The 22,594-nt window shown below is 40.0% G+C and overlaps 1 protein-coding gene across 4 annotated transcripts in view; it reads left to right on the plus strand.

Annotated features, from left to right (window-relative positions):
* The window catches only part of sh3kbp1 (SH3-domain kinase binding protein 1), a 37,960-nt gene that overhangs the window by 4,276 nt on the left and 11,090 nt on the right, over positions 1-22,594 (plus strand). The window contains exons 2-7 of one of the 4 annotated variants that reach the window (XM_078280186.1): positions 6,183-6,340; positions 11,403-11,517; positions 12,805-12,908; positions 13,398-13,536; positions 13,706-13,785; positions 15,822-15,911. In XM_078280186.1, coding sequence (XP_078136312.1) covers positions 6,183-6,340; positions 11,403-11,517; positions 12,805-12,908; positions 13,398-13,536; positions 13,706-13,785; positions 15,822-15,911 — 686 coding nt within the window. Of the gene's footprint in view, positions 1-6,182; positions 6,341-7,948; positions 7,991-11,402; positions 11,518-12,801; positions 12,909-13,397; positions 13,537-13,705; positions 13,786-15,821; positions 15,912-22,594 lie in introns of those variants that run through there. The other 3 variants (XM_078280185.1, XM_078280187.1, XM_078280188.1) reach the window with 3 other exon arrangements.

Genomic DNA, 22,594 nt, shown 5'->3' on the forward strand with positions numbered 1-22,594 from the left:
ATGCGGCCCCCCCGCATAAATATGCGGACTTTGGCTGATTATGCATTGAATTATGCGATCGCATAATCACGTTTTTCTGGAGGGACTGGTAATAAATTAGCCTGAAGCTAATGCTTACCTGTTCAGGAGGAAATTAGCCAACATTGCGTCCTTTTGGGCTCTAAGCTGTCTCCATCTTTCAGATACATCTCCAATATTTACCCAGGGTTTGTTACGTCTCTGGTCACGCAACTGTTTGCGTGTTTTTTAGGTCGGGTAGAATCTATCTCCGTTGATCCCGTTTGTTTGTTTGCTGCTTCCATGACAATTATTTTCTTTAAAAACGGAATAAGTAGTAAAAATGGCAAAGACAACCTTCCAAAGTGATCACCTTAAATTGCTTCTTTTTTTTCCAACCAACAGTACAAAAACAAAATTATAAAACTTTTCATAATATTTGATACAAAGTGGTAGATCAAGAGCAGATTTATTTTCTTTCAGTCAACCAATTGATTACGTGACTGATCGTTGCAGCTCTATAATATGAAAGTCTGATAAAGCATCAAGTTTCTTTGACAGTTGTAAACGCAGACCTAGTTTTATTAAATTTGATTTTACAAAAAATATAGTCCATAGATTTGTAAACTATATACTTGAAACTAAGCTAGCTGAGGCTACAGTTGGATGTGTTGGTGGGAAAGTGGGTAAGTGAGCAAACATGAAGGTGTTTTTTTTGGCTTATCACACCTTTTTACAGCTAAAACATTAAGGTTTTGGTAAGGTCCAAACATATTCTGTTTGGTACTTATACATTTGTTTGCAACTCCATTATGCAGACATAGAGAAAAAAACAATAATTTTAAGTCCAGTATTCATGCTCCTTTAGCTCTGTTTTGAACTCCACCATCTCTGCTGCTAACTTTCTTCAACAGCTAGTCTCTCACTTTGTCGGTTGGTGCCGTGCAGGTATGGTACAGTGAGTTTATTTGAGCTTTTTATTGCTGAAAACACATATAGCAAATGAGATTGAACCACATAGCATAGCTACATTACATGAGCAGGCCATAAAGCGTGTGGTGTGGCGTTAACATGCAGTCTGTATCTGGACATGCTGTCTGATCATGGGCTTTCAAGCATTCTTGTTATCTTGATATTGCACACCTTGTGGTCTTTACATGCAATGCGGTGCTTGTGCATACCAGGTCAAGCAATGATATGGGCTGTAAGTAAGTAAGTAAAGTTTATCTATATAGCACTTATCACAGACAGAGTCACAAAGTGCGTCACAGGCCAAATAAATAAATACATTATAACAAAACGATAATCATAAAGACCACGACACATCATAGTAAAGCACAACAGCATAATATACATAGTAATAAAGTCAACAATGTGGTTAAACGAACGCCTGACTAAAAAGATGCGTCTTTAGCTGCTTTTTAAAGATGTCAGCAGAGGCTGCCACTCTTAAAACATGAGGCAGTGCGTTAACAGTCTAGGAGCGACTGTTTCAAAAGCCATCACCTTTTAGTTTACAGCTCAGTACTGGGGACAGCCAGTAAGCCCTGATCAGAGGACCTCAAAGATCTGCTGACAACATAAGGGTGCAGCAGATCACTAATGTAGGCCGGTGCCTGACCATTGATGGCTGTGTATGTAATTACAAGAATCTTGACTGGATCCTAAATTGAACAGGCAGCCAGCCTGTATGTTCCCTTTGCTGAGGAAGCATGTTTATACCTTTTTATACGAGTGACCCATTTCCTTTTTTGAAAACGTCATGTCACTCAAACATTGTTAACAAATCCGTTATTTACGCGAGTAAATAACGGATTTATTGGGAGCTAATTTCAGCTGCGGATTTGATGCTAGAGTGTGTCTTTAAAGCAGCAGGATCGTGCATATGGGATTGAGTCAAAATAAACTACAGTGTGCGTGTGTGTTCATGATAATGAACGAACATGTCACCCAGTGCAACACTAAGGCACATTGATGTGTTTTTAAATAGTTTTTGGGCAGGAATTGCGGTATAAGCCATATCAGGCGTTGTATGCACAGACAATAGTTGTTTAAAGGATAAATACGTTGATGGTTTTGGTCTTTGCATGGGATTAGTTGACAATTAGAAAATATAGAATATCATCAGACTTATATTTTAAAGTTAAACTATTATTGACTTACTTATTACTAATGTATTGTTTATTTAACAAGGATCATAGACAGTCATTGACTGTCCCAGAATTAGCTCAGTAGCTGAATTTCATGTTGTTATGATTCGAGTACAGAGAATAAACATTATAGGCTACATTATACAAAATTAAAAACCCTTTCAATTTAAAACATTACATCATAAAAAACATGACTGGTTAATGGTCATGATAATACTGTCATATCACTTTGCAGGGCATTCCATTTCTTTAAAATGCTCTTTGTGCATTGTGGCTGCGCATCTATTTCATCACGCTGTGTTGTATATCCTATGCACAAAAAAAGAAGGCTGTTTGTAAAATCATATCCAGTGTACATCTATTGCAAGGCTCAATTTCCACTCTTTCTGCATAGCTTCACACCAGACTAAGCTCCGATCGAGAGCCTATTTGGCGTTAACTTTGTGTTATTCGCCTTTGCACTCAGCAATGTGCGTTCTGTGCAGAGCCACAAGCTGTCGTCTTCTTCAGTGGTGCATTTGTTGTTGACTGACGTGGATGGGTGGGTGGACGGCACTGTGTTGTCCTGTTCTGCCACTCAGATGTACTGTAATGTGGTTTGCCAGACAACTGCCACAAGCTATTAACTCACTGTCCATATGGCTCCTTACTGAAGAACCTTCCACTTCCACTCCAAGCAATGAAGAAAAGTGGTATCTGTGCCACGTCGCTGTCTCATCTGCGACTAATCTCTTGGTTATCTCAAGCCAGAATCATATCCTTCCCATCTCAGTGCCAGGCCAACTTGGACTACAGTTGTCTGCTTTTTCTGCCTAATATTGATGTCTTGTGGAAGTCATCCTCCTTCCCCATGATGTAAAGTCTCAGCGACCCCTGCCCTTCCACTTAAACACAACTGCTTTCACAAGAAGTGCGGTCTTGTGGTTGATTCTGGCCGGTGTCTCTGTTTTGGGTGTTTGTCCGGTTTTTTGTGTGTGTGTAAAAAAAACCTGTAGTTGATATGACACATTCAGTACATTTTTACAAGTATTAGCAGCTGCACGAGCTGCTAATACTTGTAAAGAGTCACAAGGTGTTTTTGTGGGTGTGCGCATGTATGAGTTGAGATGTTCCTTCCTGTTTTCTGTTTACAGAGGCTTGCAAAAGTATTCATACCCCCTTGAACTTTTCAACATTTCGTCACGTTACAACCACAAACGTAAATGGATTTTTATTAGGATTTTATGTGATAGACACACAAACCGTCCTTTGTTTGTGTGTGCTGAGAGTTAGTGATTTTTTGAATGCCGCTTTTATTTGAGGAAATAAAACAATTATCAGAATCAGAGCTGCACCAAAGAGGTGCAAATTAAATGCATTCCATTGTTGTTGTACTTTGTAGGATCGCGTGTTTAGCTGTGAATGTGTTTACATGTGTGTTTGTCTTTCACTTTCAGTTTTGAATCAGCGGGGAGCGGGAAATTTCAAATGGGGATAGACCGATTATCGGCACTGGCCGATTATTGGGTCGTTTTTTGGCAATTTACAGATCATCTGCATCTGCGTTGTATTTGCCTGATAACCAGTAAAGTTAATGAATTAAAAAGTGTGCTAATTTGGCTCGGCTACAGCTCTGTGTCTGTCCCTCTGCTTCGGTTTCACTCACCACTGAGTCTGACTTAATGTCCTGCCCATAACACTATCTGACTATCTTTTACTGTGTATCATGTTGAAAGTTTCTAATTTATTAAATAATTGCTTAAAGGGTAACTACTGTTTTTTTAAAACAGTTGTTTTTGTGTCTAAGTGACTGATGGGGACAGCAATCTTTGACATTGGTCCACAGTGGCGTAACGAGCCAACACCGGGCCCCTAAGAAGGATTATCAAGGCGGGCCCCCCTACTACAGCACGAGATGACGGCGCACTGTCCACGAGTAGGCTACCATGAATAGGACAGGATAGGATCATAGAGACACAGCATATAAGAGATGAGATGACAAAAAAAATCAGGAGTAGTCTACGCGCACCACAACAACAAAAAAACACTGGTGAATGCGTTACATAACACATGAAAAAACACACAAGGGCAGTCCCTCCAGGAATTCGTGGCCTTTTTTTTAGATTGTTGCGGCCTAAAATGCCTGATTTTTGCAATAAAAGTTGCGATGTCTTTTGTATGTTTGTTGCAATGAAGAAATTGCAGAAGACCGTGAAAGTTGCAAAAAAAGTTTTTTGGGGAGAATAATAATTATTACTATTAATTAATTACTCTGGGCTGAGATTTCCTAGGAACTTTACCAAAAAGGCTCAGGATGCTGCAAATATGAAATAATATGGTATAATATGAAAATGGCTGGTGGATTTAAGACAAAAAGTAATAATTTATTGAATAAATCAAATAAAAAAAAAGAAATGAGTGTAACTGTCCTCAATTTAGGTCATCCTGTACGTCTCATCTCCGGTTTTTCCTGCATCCACCGTGTGTGTGCGTGTGCGCGTGTGTGTGTGTGTGTCAGTCGCGGGGGGAACTTAACAGCCCCGCCCGCTGCAGAGATCAGACAGGATATAAACAGCAGCAGCTTTCAGTGACTTTAGAGTGAAAAAACGTTACCGCGTACATTGATGTTAAAATGTTTACAGGTTGGCAGGACGGTCTGAAATGTTCTGCACGGTCTTTCGTTGTACGTTTTGTTGGTAAATGTGAGATGTTCGAGTCACACACGTGAAGAGAACGGTCTCTGAAACAAGGAAATGAATTTGACCCGTTCTCACTCTCGCTTGGTCAGTGGCCAAATGCGATAGGGGACCCCGGCTGTCAATCAATATCTTCCAGTCACGCGGGCCCCTGATTGGTCCGGGCCCGTAAGCACCACTTACCCTGCTTACCGATAGTTACGAGTCTGTTGGTCCAGTATTAAGCGAGATACAAGCTAATTCAAACACAAGCTACAATGTAAATTAATAGGGCAATTGTCCATCTTGTATTTACCTTCACAAAAGTGCTCGTTTTGCCACTGACAGGCTCAGATTAATATTCTAAGTGTCTGACAACATTATGGAAAGGATTCCTTCAGAGATAGACCTTTATATCCTCTTTGAGACCTTTCTGTTTAACCAGAAACAGCTCTGAAGTCGGGTAGGGTTAAACCCACCAGACTCCATTTAAAAAATACTTTCAGCGTGTATAGAGCCAACGTATTTTCACATGTACTATGTGTTTATTTCAACCAGAACTAGAGTTATGATGGTTGAAAAAGTGGAAAGACAACCCAAAACGGATTTTCATAGTTTTATTTTGTTTCTGTCGACTTTAAATTAAGTGTATTTTACGATGCTAAAATTACTGTTAATTAACATGGAGTCTGGTGGGTTTAGTGAACGCAATTTCGCAGATGTTTTTATGTTTAAAGAAAAGATCTTACTCTTTAACAGAAAGGTTGACCGCTTAAGAAATCCTTTCCATAATGTTGTCAGACACTTAGAATATTAATCTGAGCCTGTCAGTTGCAAAACGAGCACTTCTGTGAAGGTAAATACAAGCTGGACAATTGCCCTATTAACTTACATTGTAGCTTGTTTCGCCGCTGCTGACTGCAGCGATCTCGCTTAAAACTGGACCAATGTCAAAGATTGTTGTTCCCCGGCTCCTTTGGCACCACCTACAGCCTGTAGTGCGATTTGCAAAAATCCACAGCTCCCTGTTCAGATGCACCAATCAGGGCCAGGGGGTGTGTCTAACTGCGTGTCAATCACTGCTCATGCACGTGTATTCATTCTCCCTTGTGGGGGGAGGGGCTTAGGAGACCATTTTGGGCTTTAGCAGAAAGGGGGGAGGGACTGAGAAGTTGTCGATGTTCAAATGTTTTGGCTAAGTCCTGGATCTTCGCAATCCTACCTACAGCACCTTGAACTACAAATAATCGGTATCGCTATCGGCCTTGAAAAACCAGTATCGGTCGATCCCTAATTTCTAAATTGCACGAGCTCCCCTGGTAATAATAGTCCCACACAGATATGACTAAACTCTCTCTTTCTTATTCTCTATGTGGCCCAGTGGAGGCCGTGGTGGAGTTCGACTATGAGGCTCAGCAGGACGATGAGTTGAGCCTGACGGTGGGTGACATCATCCTGAACATACGGCGGGACGATGGAGGATGGTGGGAGGGCGAGCTGGACGGACGCAGGGGCCTGTTCCCGGATAACTTTGTCAGGGTGAGTAATTACAATGTCACCCCCCCCCCACCTCATTTTCTCTCCTCATTCTCAGTCTCTTACACACTCCATAAACCCACAAGAGGCCCTCCCTAAATAGCAGCAGAGTAAACATGCAGTGCCCAGTGTGTCACTGCAGTATGGTTTGCTTGGGGTGTTTGTGTGTGTTTTGAAACACTCACCTCATTCACAGGTGCGAGTTTGACATCTTTTTCACATAATGGGAGGTATTAGGGTTGAAATTAGGATTACATTTAGATCAGACTAAGATATCAAGTTGGATTTGACTTTAGATTAAGGTTAAGATTACACTGCCTGAAGTGGGTGTGTGACTGTCGGATTGCCATTTTCTAAACGTTACTTGTCGAAATTGTTGAACGCAGCCCCCGCAATTCCGATTTTGGAAAGGTCTGTGAGGAGAGGGTTTCAGAAGCTGTTCGACCAGCCGACAAGCACTTCTGATAAAGTGTAGTACGTTCAGAGCCTTGTTTGTTGGTAGTCTGCTTAGCTGGTAGTGGGGAGCAACACCGATAAGGATTTTTTGTTTGTAAAGCTAGAAATGTGTGGTGGACTTCAACACATCTCATTCTATCCCCTCCATCTTTGCTTCTCTGCCTTTCGTAAACCAAGCTGATTGTGTTTTGATAAAAACTGAAACTGCACCAAGCTTACACCGACAATTACAAAATGAGGACGCAAAAACATAAGGCTGTATACACTGGGGGTAAACATGGGTATTTTCTATGAATCCTGAAGCCAAAGAGAAGTTAATGTAAATCCAAAACCTTCGATTCATTTAGATATTGTATTCTAAACTCTCAGAGCAAAAATGATTAACAGCTAATTGGACAATCGATTGAAAGTTTAAGTCATTATTTAAGCAAAAAGGAAGTCAGTTGTTCCAGCCTCTTAAATGTGAATATTTGCTGGTTTTCTTTATCTTCTATGATAGTAAACTAAATGTTGGGTTTTGGATAATTGATTGGTCAAAACGAGACCTTTGAATACATCACATTGGGCTCTGGCAACAGGATTTGGACACTATTTTCTTACATTTTGTAGACAGACCAATTAAATGATTCATTGATACAATAACCGTTAGATAAAGCGATTATGAAATAATTGTTAGTTGCAGCAGCTCTAATTAATATTTCCCTGGGTGAATAAGTATCTGTGGGACATCAGGGCAAAATTACCTATTTTGTACCAGTTTGCTGGTATTAGACATGTAGGTGTGAGGGTCAAGACTCAGCTTCTGGTATGCGTAGTCAAACAGTGTGCTTGTGGTAATGAGAAGAGGGAAGTATCTCGTTCATCGTACCATGAGGGGAAGTAGAAGTGCTACAAGCCAAGTGCAGAGAGCGTTCACATTTTGACAGTGCCAAAGAAGTCGGTCTTTGTTAGGTTGTTTGCCGTGCAGCCAGGCTTTATTACTGCTGACTGATTGCCACAGCTCTCATTCACTGTCAGGGAGCCGGACAATGGGCCTGTGAAGTTCGTGTGTGTGTGTGTGTGTGTGTGTGTGTGTGTGTGTGTGCGCGCGCGCGCGGTAGGAAGTGGGCAGACAGGTTGAAAAGGGGAGAGGAAGTGATGGTATGCAAACAACCTCCTTCTGGTGCAGTCATGGCTGACAACCGTCAGATGATTAAGGTGACGAAGTTTTTCAGTAAAAGTGAACGTTGTTTTGTTTCCAAACTTGAAACCACTCAGAGTTGTCATTTGAGGGTCAGCTCAAGTTTACAAACTGCTAATTGCAGACTGGATGTTTAATTTAGCAGAGCCACCGATGTTACGGATATCACCAGACGACAAAGCTACCAATTCTGGCTCACTGAAGATGCGTTTTGTGCAAAATATATGTATTTGTCAAAGCCTGGAGCCGTTATCAGCATGTTTATGGGAAGTGCTGTAATCATATGACCTGTGGATTAGACAAGCAGGTGTTGCAAATTGGAATCACATGCTCTCATTTGACATAAAATGCTAAACATTGTTATTCATGGCGCAGAAGAGCAGCTGGATTTGCCTGGTAGTTACTTTTAATAAGTAGAGACACTGCAGATGTCTGAAAAGTTGCAAACTTCAGCAGAAAGAATGCTGAAGTTGACATTCTTTTTATTTGATAGTGCAACTTAACCACTTTTATAATGGAAATGGGTGGCTCCTAGTTGACCCTAACAAGTTCTTTAAATGACTAATTGCTTAGTCTATAAAATACTAAATGCTCATTATACTACAAGGTAACGTCTACAAAATGCATGCGTGGTAGCCTGTTGCAGCAGCTCTGAGAATTTTCTGTGAATTTTAGTGTATTTCTCATGTTTGTATTTCTTTTTTAACGTGTATTTGTGTTGTTCTGATGTGTGTACATTTTCTTTTGAGCTGCTGTAGTTTAGGAATTTCTCCACTGTGGGATTAATAAAGTCTATCTTATCTTAAATGTCTTGCCTTGTCCAACTAAAACCCAATGATATTCAGTCACACATAAACATATTAAATGCTAAATATGTTAAAAAAGAAATCCGAGAGAAGCAGCAAATCTGCACACTTAAGAGGATGGAACTGGGAATTATTTGGCATTTTTGGTAATCAATTATCAAAGTGGCCGCAGATTAATTTTCTGTTTCCAATCTATTGTTTCTGCTCAAACTCAACCAAAATGACTCAGTGTATGTTAAAATATCTTTATATATAAAAATGTTTAAACAACTTGTGTGAAAGCTTTTCGTTCTGTGTCCGAATGACCGTTGACTAGAGTTCCGCAATAACAATGAGGTTTATGAAAAGAGGAGAAATCAAATTTTGCGTCATTGTTACTCTGCGTTTCACAATGATTTTTTTTTTTTTTTTTTTTTTTTTTTTATACAAGCGAAGCTCTCTCTGTATCAAAGTTACAGCTTCTTTTGTGTTGCTCAAACAGTGGATGTTCGCTGCTACACTGCATTGTTTTGCATTATCTGTAACTTTGAGAAAAGGGTCAGAGGTCTGGTGAGTGGGGATGCACAAAGGGGTGCTTAGCATTAAAGCAGTGCTAAGTTAACTACATGCTTACTGTCAGGCTTTTACACATTTCACAGACAAACACAACCAACACTGCAGTGTATATTATGCAGGTGTTTCCCGTTCAGATATGATGAATCATGTTGTCTTCCTCTCCTCTTTTCAGCTGGGTTTCCTTTAACTCTTGGGTACCTCTGTATCCCCACAGGAGGAATTGCAGTAGAGCATGAATGCTATCCAAGTTGTAACAAAGGCCTCCAAGAACAGTACGGTTAGCTTTGTTCTTGATTTGTTTTGCAAAACTACGCAGTCATTATATCTCCGGTTCCATACTTAAATATAATCATTATTTTAAAAAAAACAGCATTATTACAACAGATGGATTTCAGAATTGATTTGTTTCTTTTCTTTTCATTAGGCAGAAAGCCAAACAGCTAGTAAACACCGCCTCTGCTACTCCATTCATAAAACAAGGGAAAATGAAGGCTAGCAAATGGCCACTGTGGGTTTTTGCGTAGGTTGGCTTGTGTCTCCAGGTTGAAATTGTTTTGTTTTTTTGTGTCTGTGTGTGTGAGTTTCTGAATGAATATGTATGTCTCTATATCTGTTTTTGCAGTAGGCGAAGGCATGCAGAGTTAAGGCTAGATTCCATCTGCATTCTGACTGCACAATCAATGAATTCTTTCCTGGTTCTACATTAACACTGCATTAACCTACTTAACAAATGTACCAAATGTCATGGAAAGACAACGGTGTGACTGACCTGACCTCAGTGGACAGAAATCTGCCCGTTTTACCACCTCTCTACCTTTTTTTTTTTACTTTACTGTTTTGGTTCAGTCTCACAGCTCCCATTGGTTCAGTGAAAATGCTCTAATAAACTGACCATACACTACAATTATTGTTTTTCTCGCCAAGAATAAGATGAGAAGATCAATATACAGAGGATATGGTTAGCTTGGCTTAGCTTAGCATAAAGGCTGGATGCTGGGAGAAACCGATAGCCTGGCTTTATTCAACGTAATAAAAAAAAGACCTATTCCTTTAAATATAAATAGAGGTGTATATATGTTTATAGAGAGGAGAAAGGCAAGAAATGTTATGTTGGCGAGTTTTCTCTGTGGTAATGTGTTCACATGTTGTGGTTTAGAGGACAATTTATAACCTTTAACATTTTAATCCCTCACTTCCTGTTGGAACTTTCTGGGTGCACACACACACACACACACACACACACACACACACACACCACGTGTCAGAAGTGAATTGGCCCTGTCCCACTATACAGAGAATGTGGATCTCTTCCCTGTTGAATGCCACATTTGTTTACTTTTTTTAAACACAAAAATCATTGTTGCTTTGGCGTCATGTCCAGTCCCCAACCGTTGTAGCTCCGAAAATGTCTCTTAGCCTCTGCTTCGTCTTTGCTTGTTGATATTTTGGGATCTTAGAGGCTCATCGAGGCTTTCACGCCACACCAGGTCGTACACAAGCAGAGTGTGCGTGAGGGTTAGATTCTGTGAGTCAGTATATCAGTATGCTTCACTGGGCTGCGTTCGCCACAGGGCCAGGGCTTATGAAACAGTGTCATGATGAATGTGGTGCGGAGATGTGAACCGCCATGACGAGTTCTTCTGTGTGTGTGTGTGTGTGTGTGTGTGTGTGTGTGTCCATTTGTTGTAACTCCATCTGCTCGCTTGTTGATTCTTCTGTTGCTCGGTATTTGTCCGTCTCTCTCCAATTCTCTTGATCAGTTTCGCATGCTGTCTTGTGATGCTTTATGCAAGTGAAAGTCATGTGGACGGAGAGGGAAAGGTCGCAGCAGTAAAGGAGAAGGTGGTACTCTGTTTTTGTGTCTGTGTTTGTCCCAGCTGTACGAGCTCTGGCTGGTCGTCTGTAGGTAAACAGTGAGGGTCACCTGGGTTACTGCAGCACAGTGCAGAGCAGAGCTGGGTGGCTCATAAACAGAGATTCACTTTGACATACCTTATTTGCATTTATTGTATACAAAAGGAAGCTACCTTTGTTCCTCTAATCATCTCATGTTCCTCTCTCTTTGTAGGAGATAAAGAAAGAGGCAAAGAGGGATGGAGGACAGGCAAGCATGATCAGACCTGACCTTTCCAACGGAAGGGCCAGCCCTGTGTCCGACCCCAGCACACGATCGGGCAAGAAAGGTGCTACACACACACACACACACACACACACACACACACACACACACACACACACACACACACACACACATTCATACATATTATTCATTTGGCAGGTCTAAGTCTTCAGTCTCAAACATAGATCCTATTATGGGAAGAAGGATTTGGGTCAAGCATTCATCGTACACACAATATACACACATATGCAGTGGTGGAATGTAACTTAGTACATCTACTCAAGTACTTAATTATAAATTGAAGGTACTTCAACTACTTTTTATGACACTTTATGCTTCTACTCCACTACATCTCAGAGAGAAATATTGTATATTTGAATCCATAATCATTTGACATCTTTTGTTACTTAACAAATTAAGATTTTTGAACACAGAAAAATGTGAAAATGCACAAGTACAGCTGAAACAATTAGTTGATTGACTGAAAATAAATTGGTAATTATTTTGATAATAGTTATTTTTCATGTAAAATGGCAAATATTTCCTGGTTCCCATTGCTCAAATTTGAGGATTTACTGCTTTTTTTTCAGTTTTTAGAAAATATCTTCATTATACGGTATGTGTAACTGTATATCTTTGGGTTTTAGTCAGACAAAATAAGACATTTAAAGACGTTGGACCCTGGGAAACTTTAATGGGTATTTTAAATATTTGGACATTTTATAGACTAGCCGACTAGTTAATTAAATAAGACTTTTAATAGTAGTACTTTAAATTGTAATACTTTCAGAACATTTACCCGATTATACTTAAATACTTTTACTCAAGTATCATTTTCAATGCCAGACTTTTACTTGTAATGAAGCATTTTAACAATGATATGTTATTACTTTTAAGTAAAGGATCGTAATGCTTCCTCCACCACTGCCTATATGCAGCATACACACCCTTACATATAACATGAAGAGGAGTGACACCTTGTGGACAGAAGAGGAGTCGCAGGGCTACATCTTAATGCCCCAGCTGGTAGAATGTGTCAACATTAATGAGCAGGCTAATGAGTGTAAGACAAACAACTGCAAGGCCAGTGGGAAGCGTTTGGGGTCGGAGATTGTTAGTAAGACTGTTTGCTAATGGAAAGGTCAAAGGTTGGTGTGTCAGTCTTCAGCCATGAGGGCTTTTATTAAGTCAGTAAACACCTGCTCACATCATGGATCAAGTCATGGATTATGGATAAGTGCAGGAGCCAATTATGTCACATGTAAACCTAAAACATGTTTGTGTGTGTGTGTGTGTGTGTGTGTGTGTGTGTGTGTGTGTGCGTGTGCACGCACGGGCGCACGCGCAGTAGAGCAAATCCGTAAGCGAAGGTGTAAAGCGGCGTTCAGCTACGTGCCTCAGCATGAAGACGAGCTAGAGTTGAAAATAGGAGATGTCATTGAGATCATAGCAGAGGTAAGACTGATTACATTTTACTGGACTCATAATGAAGCATTTCATCATAATCATAATAACCATTATAAAGGCCAGTTGGCTGAAATCTGCCTACAGAAAACACACAAGCTGATGTCTTCTTAACACACATTTATCACTTGTTTTATAATAAGATATGTTGATGTTGGTGAATTGAGCACAAATATATGATAAAAGATGACAAAGATTTGTTTGTTGTAATTTAGAAACAGAGTTTGTCCTCTGAAAACACTGACTAGTTTATATATTTGTCATAATTCTTTAATAACCCTTATTTAAGATATGAGATGAAATAATGAATCAATTGATCCATTAGTTGATTAACAGAAAATGAACCTTAAACCTGAACATAAACACAACTCTTCGGAGAATCGGTGCACATGTAGGTATATGTGTAAATCTTTGTCTGGTTTCTCTGTGTGTGTGTGTGTGTGTGTGTGTGTGTGTGTGTGTGTGTGTGTGTTTGTTCAGGTAGAGGAGGGCTGGTGGGAGGGATTTCTTAATGGGAAGAGTGGAATGTTTCCCTCCAATTTCACCAAAGTTATCCAGACGGAGTCGGAAACGTCCTCCTTAAACACCTCGCAAGAGGAGCTGCGCAGCTCCCGCACCAGTGAGTCTCATCCAATCAGATGGTGGGAAGGCATAAAAAAAAATAAAAAAACATAAGCAACTGGCTCTGTTTGCAATATGAATTGAAAAAAAAATGATTCTACTTAATCTACTGTACCTTAGCAGGAATGCTGAAGCTAATATGCATTTTCTATTCTGTGTGTGTGTAGGTAAGGACAGCCCAGGCAGTGAAAGTGATGGAGGCGACAGTCGGTCCGAAACGGGGTCAGGAGAAATTCAGCCCAAGAAGGTAATCTATGACACCGTTGATGGTACTATGATGGAACACCTATGGATGGTATAATGATGATAGAGCACTTAAATCACTTAAATTATTGGAATTATCGTGGCCGGTGAGCTCAGTTGGTAGAGCGGGCGCACGTATGCAGAGGTTTATTCCCCGACGCAGAAGGTCCAGGGTTTGAGTCCGACCTGTGATGGTTTTCCTGCGTGTCTTCCCCCCTCTCTCTCCCCTTTCATATCTCAGCTTTCCTATCAAACAAAGGCAGAAATGCCCCCAAAACTCTATACTCTATCTGTAAAGTGTATTGCGATAACTCTTATAATTTGATACTATAAATAAACATTTTTGACATCCAAGACTTTACTCTGCACTGCATTTTGTGTCAACACTGAAACGACAAATTCTTACTGGTCTTAGGACCATCATTAGACAAGAATGATCCTGCCCAAGATCTGAAACTCGTTTAGGTCTACACATGTATTTATTTTTTTATTCCCTGTAGTGTACACTGTGAGCAACAAGGTCAGATTTAGTTGAAAGACAAAACTACTTTCTGGTGGGAGATAGACTACCAGTAATTTTCACCAAGGACATATGTGCTTACAGCTATAATTGCCAAGTTTCAGAATTCATTTAAAATCCTGAACTTCAGTATCAAACACTTCTAGGCTTGAATGGTGGAAAACAGCAGATGCCGTCAGCTTGGATTCATAGCAGTTACAGCAGCGTCTTAGCTTTACAGTGACAATAGAAATATTGAAATGTCCATAGATAACTCAACCCACTCCTGCAGCTGTGCAGCATATTGCGCTCTCCACTATCCGTCCGTATGCTCCGTACTTTTCCAAATACTAATTTTGTTTCAGTGTGTCTAAATACACAACTTCTGCATGTTTTGTTTACATTTGTAAGTACACTTAATATAGTTGCGTGTAACAAAGGGAAACAGCTGAATAAGTGTTTAGAAAATACTGAGTAAACAGCGTGTGTTGGTATAGAGTGGGTTGAGCAAAAAACAAAACATCTCAGATTTGTTCACTGGTGGCTATTTCTGCTGGTCGACCAATGAGAGCTTAGTAGGCAGATTTTAGAACGTAGACGTCATCTTCCTACATTAGCTAGCTACTTAACTACATCAACAACTTCAAAGGTGCTCTAAGCAATGTTGGGTGACGTCACTTCTTGTTGACGTTCGCAAGTATTGTCTAACAAAACGGAGGCTAGCTCTCCCCTCCCTCCTCCTCATCCCATCCCCTCCCTTCCGCGCACTAACCCCCCAACCCCCACCCCCAAATCCTTCTTGTCGGTTATTGGCTGGAACACTGTTTGTTATGTTTGGTGGTGCAGGTTGGCGCAGTTTGTTTTTGTTGCCGTTTGTGGAGCCTGGGCTGTCTACAGAGACCGCGTTTTTTTTTACAGTGTGTTCAGGGGACAGGCAGCTAGCGGACAGTGAGGAGATGTTTGCTGTATGTGACAAAAAAAATGCCTAAAAAACGTGTGACCTTTAACAACTCTTAAACGGATATATTTATTTTGATCAGTGTTTTTTGAGTCCGCTACCTGCTAAGTCTCACGCTCCTGATTGGTTAGGGCAAAACAAAATCGACAAGAATCCAACAAGAAAGTGGATAACATAATGTCACTGTTTGGGTGAATGAGTGAAGTGAAACAAAATGCCAATTCAGTTTAAGTATTAGACTCAAAATATGGCTAAATTCACAGCTTGTGTTGGTCGACAGTGCAGCTAACTGCTATCAGAGCTGGGGACAAATGTGTGTTCAGACATATTTTGGGAACAACATAAGCATACAGATAGACAGGGGAGAAGTGGATTATGCTGCAGTGGTGGTGACTCAAGTTCCCATTTAAATTCACTGAAACTGCTGACTACAGCTGCTGCCACCCAAGAAGCCCTCTGCAAACTTTCAGGCCCCCCAGGGGTCAATGTTTGAAAGTCAAACCACAGATTGTTAGTGAAGTATTTCTTGAAATATTGCGTTAAATGTTGGTGTTTCACTGTGTGTCATCTCACCTCCTTTCAGGTCCGAGGGTTTGGCTTTGGTGACATCTTCAAAGACCAGCCCTTCAGGCTCAGACCCCGCTCTATTGATGTGGACTTAGAGGTGGACAAGGTGACACACACACACACACACACACACACACACACACATTTTTTTTGATACTGTGATCATTGTATTGTATGAAGTGAGGGAAGGAAGTCCTAGCCTTGGCTCCTCCTCTTCCTCTGTTTCAGTTTTACAGCACAGGATGTGGTTTTATGTTGACACACACACACAAACACACACACATCCTGGGATTTGACAAGCAAAGCAGAAGTGAGCGCTCCACAGGGGGGAGAGAGAGAGAGAGAGAGAGAGAGAGAGAGAGAGAGGTACAGTTTTTTACTGAGGTTTACATATTCACACACTAGCTCCTGCTGTTGCTGCTGCCGGCGCTGATGTAGCAAAGCTCCTTGTGTGTGTGTGTGTGTATATTTAACTGGAACCAGAGGAGAGAACGGTAGGGTCAAGTTTTCTCTCTTTCTGTTCTTCTCTTGTGTTCTTTGTTTTATTTTCACCCTTTGTCTCAGTTTGTTCTCTTACCTTCAGCTTTGCGGTCTACTTAATGTGCATGTTTCACGTGAAATGAAGCAGCGTTTCAAGTGTTGTGGTTTAGCATCAGTGCTGTTTAGTTACTCAGGTTTGGTGTAGTCAGTGGAGGAACAGTTACAGCATGGAGAAAAGCAGGTTTTTGTAAGATTACAAAATAAAGGAAAAAGAGTTATATGTCTGATGGCTGTAATACCATTTCAAGGTCTCACCCGGCCAAAAACACATTTTTGGGGGTGACCACTAAATACTTTTTCATATATTTCTCATGAAAAGGTATTTAGTGTTACCCCCAAAACATTAGTCCTGGCAGCTTTAAAAGCACATGTTTTTTTTTTGGCTTTATTTTGTAATCTAAATAAGAAACCTTTATATAAAAATCTGCTTTCTGCGTAATGTATCAGCTAACCTCACCAACTACACCGGACCTGAAACTCTCACGTCACCTCCTGAGTAGCTAAACGGCACTGTGGCTAATGGATGAAGAAATTGAGAGACATAGGATAGATAAACTAAATAAATTAAGCGAGTAAAGACATCAAAAACTTGTACGTGAAAAGGCTTTTTAAAAGCCGATATTGGTCGCCCTGTAGCTCCTGAAGACATACAAAAGTGTGTGTGTTTGTGTCAAGGATGTTTGTCAGCCGGTCCTGCTGAGCGGGAGGTTGTTATGTTGCTTTATGGTGAGAGTCTCTGTGCTCTAATGAGGCTCTGGAGGAGGTGATTGGAGAGAGTGTCTATCTGGGACGTGATGGGGGGGACTGAGTCATTGCAAAGCCACGTCAACTTTATAATTAAACTGTAAGATCATCCGCTTGTGAATTGGGTAAAATCCCAATACAACGACAGTATTGTTGCACATAGTGATGTTGTTTGCAAGAGTACATTCTATTTTATTCTACTAGCTGATTATGAGAATTTTGATTATTTGTGTGCCAGTATTCAACTTCTTCAGCAAATGGGGAAGTCTTTCAGTGTTTTCCCAGATTGTTTTCTTTTTGCGATGAGTCAAAGACACTCATTCACAGCCTTGTGATCAGCTGAGTCTTCAATGTCAAACAAAAGTCCACAGTGTAAAGTTTGGGAGGGGCAGTCGATCCCTAAGGCAGGGTCATCCATCAGGCTTTTTCTGTGGTCAGACAAAATAAAGAATTTCCATAAAGACATACTGAAAAAACTGAATAAAGCAAGTTTTAGTCATGTCTTTGCTAGTTTTTGAGGCGGCTGTTGACAGGAAGTAACTTGAATCACACCAGTAGACTGATCCAGTATTTAATTTATCAGCCTCGGTACCGGCATCTGTTCTGCTTTCCCCAATAAGTCTTTGTCTTTGTATTCATTGATGTTGTGGGATGTTTATATTTAATCTTCTTCTTAATAGTCAACACTACAATATCGTTGCGGTATCGATATCGAGGTATTTGGTCAAAAATATTGTGATATTTTATTTTCTCCGTATTGCTACCCTTATGTATATATATATAGCTATATATATATATATATATATATATATATATATATATATATATATATATATATATATATATATATATATATATATATATATATATATATACATATATATATATAAACATATATATATATATATATATATATATATATATAACTTTGTGGATATATATATATATAGGAAACTTTTGTGGATTTATTTAACCAAAAGAAAAATTCAATTTCTGACAGTAGGCAGAGCAATGCAGGGCTGCACTTAACCCTTGTGTGGTGTTCATATTTTTGTTACACAGCCAATGTTCCCAGGTCTGGTGGACCCACCACATTATTAGGCTTTTAAATCAATACAGCCATAACAATTTATGTAAAAATACTTAACAGATGTTTACTTTAGCGCAGTTACCAATGATATGTACATCATTTATGGTTCATATTTGCCATTTACCCCATGTGAGATCACATTTATGATCATATGATAAAGGTTAAAAAAGAAAATAGAAACAAGATTTTTGATCATTATTGGTGCTTATTTCTTAGAACTTAATCAGAACAGGTGAAAGTGCTTCAAATGTAACAACTTTGTAACTACGTGTGGGAATAGCAGGTGCAGAAAGACAACATTCCCACACACAGACACCTACACTCAGACACGCACACATACAGACGCACAGACACACACACACAACCACACACACACACACAACAGGCCCAGTTAGGAGGAGGACACAGTTAAGTTTCATAGCACCTACAATTATTACACAATTACACTCAGGTCCAGTAGACCCGAACACCTCATATGTAATAGTTATGTGTAGGGGGGGGGGGGTCTACCATGTGCAGTCATTGAAAATAAGTTATTTTTTATATTCTTCACAGAAAATGAGTCAAAGCCAATGAGTTTGAGTTAGAAGAAATAATAAATAGCATTTTTGTCAAGTCAGTCAGCATAATTGTCAAGTCAGTCAGAAAAAAGCAAATGTTTGGTATTGTTAATTTAATATTAATAGAGAACAAGGTGGTGGTAAAAGAAGCAGTGTCATACTGTATAATGTCTATACTTTGCAGAATGTAAGAAACTATAGTGTTATGCTATTTAATGTCATGCTGGAAACAAGAAAGGGGCAGAGAAGTTAAAGCTGCTCTAATAAATTAAGTTTATAATATCAATGGATGAATTGACTGTGTACAATGTGAATGGGGTTGCTCAGAGTGACAAATCCAAATAATTATCACCCCTCTCTGCAGCTCTAAAGTATTTTAGTGTTTTTTTTAGCTCATTGTTTTGGTTGCTGTTAATGGTCCAATGTGTAGGAATTTCTCCCATCTAGCGTTGAGATCATATATCGCAATCAACTCTCTCGCACCACGCAATTCAAAGAACGTATTACAGCTACGGTAGCCTTCACTCTTTTTTTCTGATGACGCCGGTCTACATATACGTCTACCATAGACTGTATATAGAATGGACCAACAGATCCCGTTGCTCTGGACGGAGACCAGTGAAGGATATCAGAAGCACTTTTCCGGTGAGCGCTGAGCGTTACTGCGCAGCCTCCAACTGAGAGAGACGACGTAAATGTGACGTGAGCAACCTGTCTGAAAGTTGGAAGTCTTCTGGTAGCTGTGCCAAGAGAAATCTCAATCATTCCCAATCTTGCAGAGACGGAGAGCGTAGGTATATGTAAGGAGATAACATGGTCACAGGCTAATTATTGCTAACTAAAATGATAGTTAACATTAGTAATTAAACTTAAACAGCTAATGTAAGTCGAAACTGCCTGCGAGCTTACTTTAGTATACTTTATAACATATACTACGTATACTACGGAGTCATAAAGTGAGATACAGGGTAATGGAGCCTTTTATACATTGTCGTGTTTCTTTAGAAATAAACAATGGACAAATAGAGTCTTTAAACACTTCAGATGTAAAGTTATTTGCTGTCAAAGTGACGTCTAAATGAATGGCAGTCAATGGAATGCTAACGGGGGTGAGTGCTTGTTAGCATCAAAATGGCGCTATAGGAGCTACGTTGTGAGGAGAAGCTTACCCCCTTGGCGTCTACCCCAGTTCATGCGAATTGATGGTGGTGGTAAATATTCATGAAAAAGGACAAGTTTGTGAACGGGCAACACAGATTTTGATAATGAACAACTAAACACGTTACACACTGGACCTTTAAGGTTCATTCTCATCCGCCTTGTTTCGTTAATGCGTGCAATTGTACTCCAAACGGCAGCCAGACAAAGTGTAACTGTTTGTTAACATAGTCACCATAAAAACTGTTGATTTTGTGTTTACAGGTTTTTTTTGTTGCCCATATGTTAGCAGATGTTGTTTAATTTGGGTCTTAAAAAGTCACCCCCATAGGCTCGATACTTTATAGCATATGTCATATAAAAACACTTTCACTCACAAAGTCATGAGTAACACATTAATGTGACGTTCAAATGAACTCACTTGAACACACCAGGCCATACAGTGCAGCACAGCCCTTATCTCGAGGTCGATAATGTTTGTTACACACTTTCCTTGCGAAACCTACAGTTGACTAACTTCAGGCAACTTACAGTGCATGGCTTTGTACTTATGTTTGAATTTCCTGCCTCTGGTTGCACTGTGGTTTACAATGACGGATGTCAGTACATGCCGCTGTAGGCTTGTGTCAAGTTTCTGCACTAAATAAGAAAATAGTTCCCTTTCCTTTTTGAAACTAAAAGTAGGGGAAAGTTTTAAATGTCTAACCGTCTGTCTAGTCCTTCCAAAAATAGTCGTGTCGCTACTAGCATCAGGGTAATCTTATTGGTCAATCCCTATTGCCTACAAGAGAACCAAAGAATTGTGATGATTGGACATGGAAAGGTCTCTGTGATCTTGTAATGATGTATCAATGCTTGTGGTACCACATGGGTCTCATTAGAGAGGGAGGGGGAGAAAGGGAAGGGTGTAGAGAGAGGAGAGAAGCTGGCGGGGGGAGGTGGTGTGTTTTTTTTCTCTCGGCACGAACAGACACAGAGCTATGTGTGTGTTCGGGACAGACTGGGTCTTGTGTGTGTGTCTGTGTGTGTATTTTCCTGTGGAAGAGCCACCCTGGTTCCACAAACACTGTCGAGGGATCCACTCCAGCCAGAAAACAACGGCTCCTTTAACAACCTACACCACACACACACACACACACACACACACACACACACACACACACACACTTCATCGTGAAGTCAGCTCGGTGGTTTTTGTGCTAAATCCGATCCCATCTTCTCTAATTAGCTGGTTAGATTGGAGCTGTGGGACAGTGCTGTTCACTGGAGAAAAGTGATTATTTCAGTGTCATTGTTTATTTTTGTCTCTCAGTGTATCATTTTTTTACACTTTCATTTGAAGGAAAACATCCACACACCCAAGTCTGTGCAAAAATCTGATTTTAATTGAGCAAGCTTTAAGACCTTCAGACAGAGACCTTGTTTAAGGCGAAAACAGGTTTATTTGTGAACATTCAACATTTGTGACATGATTCTGTTTTGCTAGTTCTGTTGTTTTAATTTGGCAATATGTGATTTTAAGTCATGCTAGCAGCAATACTGTAGGAATGGAAATGTTGGTTGGTGTGTTGGTTTACCACTTTCATTGAGAGTTCCAACTACATCACATTTTGAACAGATATTTATCATCCCCGGAGGATGAATCTCACTTATGTGGGTGATCCCCTGACTTTTCCTCTTGTGCTACCATGAGGATGACATTTTTGGTTTTTGGATTGTCATAAATTTGGTTCAGACATCTATGTTCCCCCTCAGGATGCTTTGCAATGTCTTTGGTGATCCTTAAACTTTTCATCTACTAACACAGTTGGGTCAAAAGAGATACGTTGATGTATTTCAGATATGACCAACTTACCCTTGCCCTTTTTTATATTTTAGGAATCATATCTATTTATCCAGGATATCTATTTATTGATATTTTATATTTGCACTCTTTCCTACTTTGCATGCAACTTCTGCACAACAATTTCCTTCCAGATGAATAAAGTTCTCTCTTATACTAAGTCCAATATTTCTGTTTACCACCAAAGTACCTCCAGCTGTACTTAAGTTAAGTGCTTATAAGCAAATATTAGCATGCTAATACGCTAAACTAAGGTGGTGAATGTGATAAACAATATACCTGCTGAACATCAGCATGTTAGCACTGTCATTGTTAGCTCAAAGAGCCACACAGAGATGAAATAATTCCTCTATCTGTATTTTTGTCATGTTTAGTTACTAAGATTGTTAAAATAACTTAGCCCTGTGACTCAAATGTAATGGTAATACATGAGTCACAAATCAGGGCTATACTTACCTATAGAAGTGGCAATTTTGTGTGTGGGTGTGGGTGTGTGTGTGTGGGTGTTATGGGCATTTCTCTAGAACCGTTAGTCCGAGGGATTTCAAACTTGACAGGTGTCTTGCTGCGGGCATGAGTAAGTGCAGTGCAAAGTTTGACATTGTTTGGATTAGAAATGCAAAAGATATCGTTAAATATATATCGGTAAAAGAAACACACATTTGCCACTCCCCCTCTCACACTGACTGAGCACTAAACCTGTTTGAGTCGTGACTCACTCGGATCTTTCACCCTACTTTTTAACTCGTGAGTCGCTCATACTACACAAGACATCTCTCTCTCTCTCTCTCTCTCTCTCTCTCTCTCTCTCTCTCTCTCTCTCTCTCTCTCTCTCTCTGCACACACACACAAAC

Source organism: Sander vitreus, chromosome 22, assembly GCF_031162955.1.
Source record: "Sander vitreus isolate 19-12246 chromosome 22, sanVit1, whole genome shotgun sequence".
Lineage (NCBI taxonomy): Eukaryota > Metazoa > Chordata > Actinopteri > Perciformes > Percidae > Sander > Sander vitreus.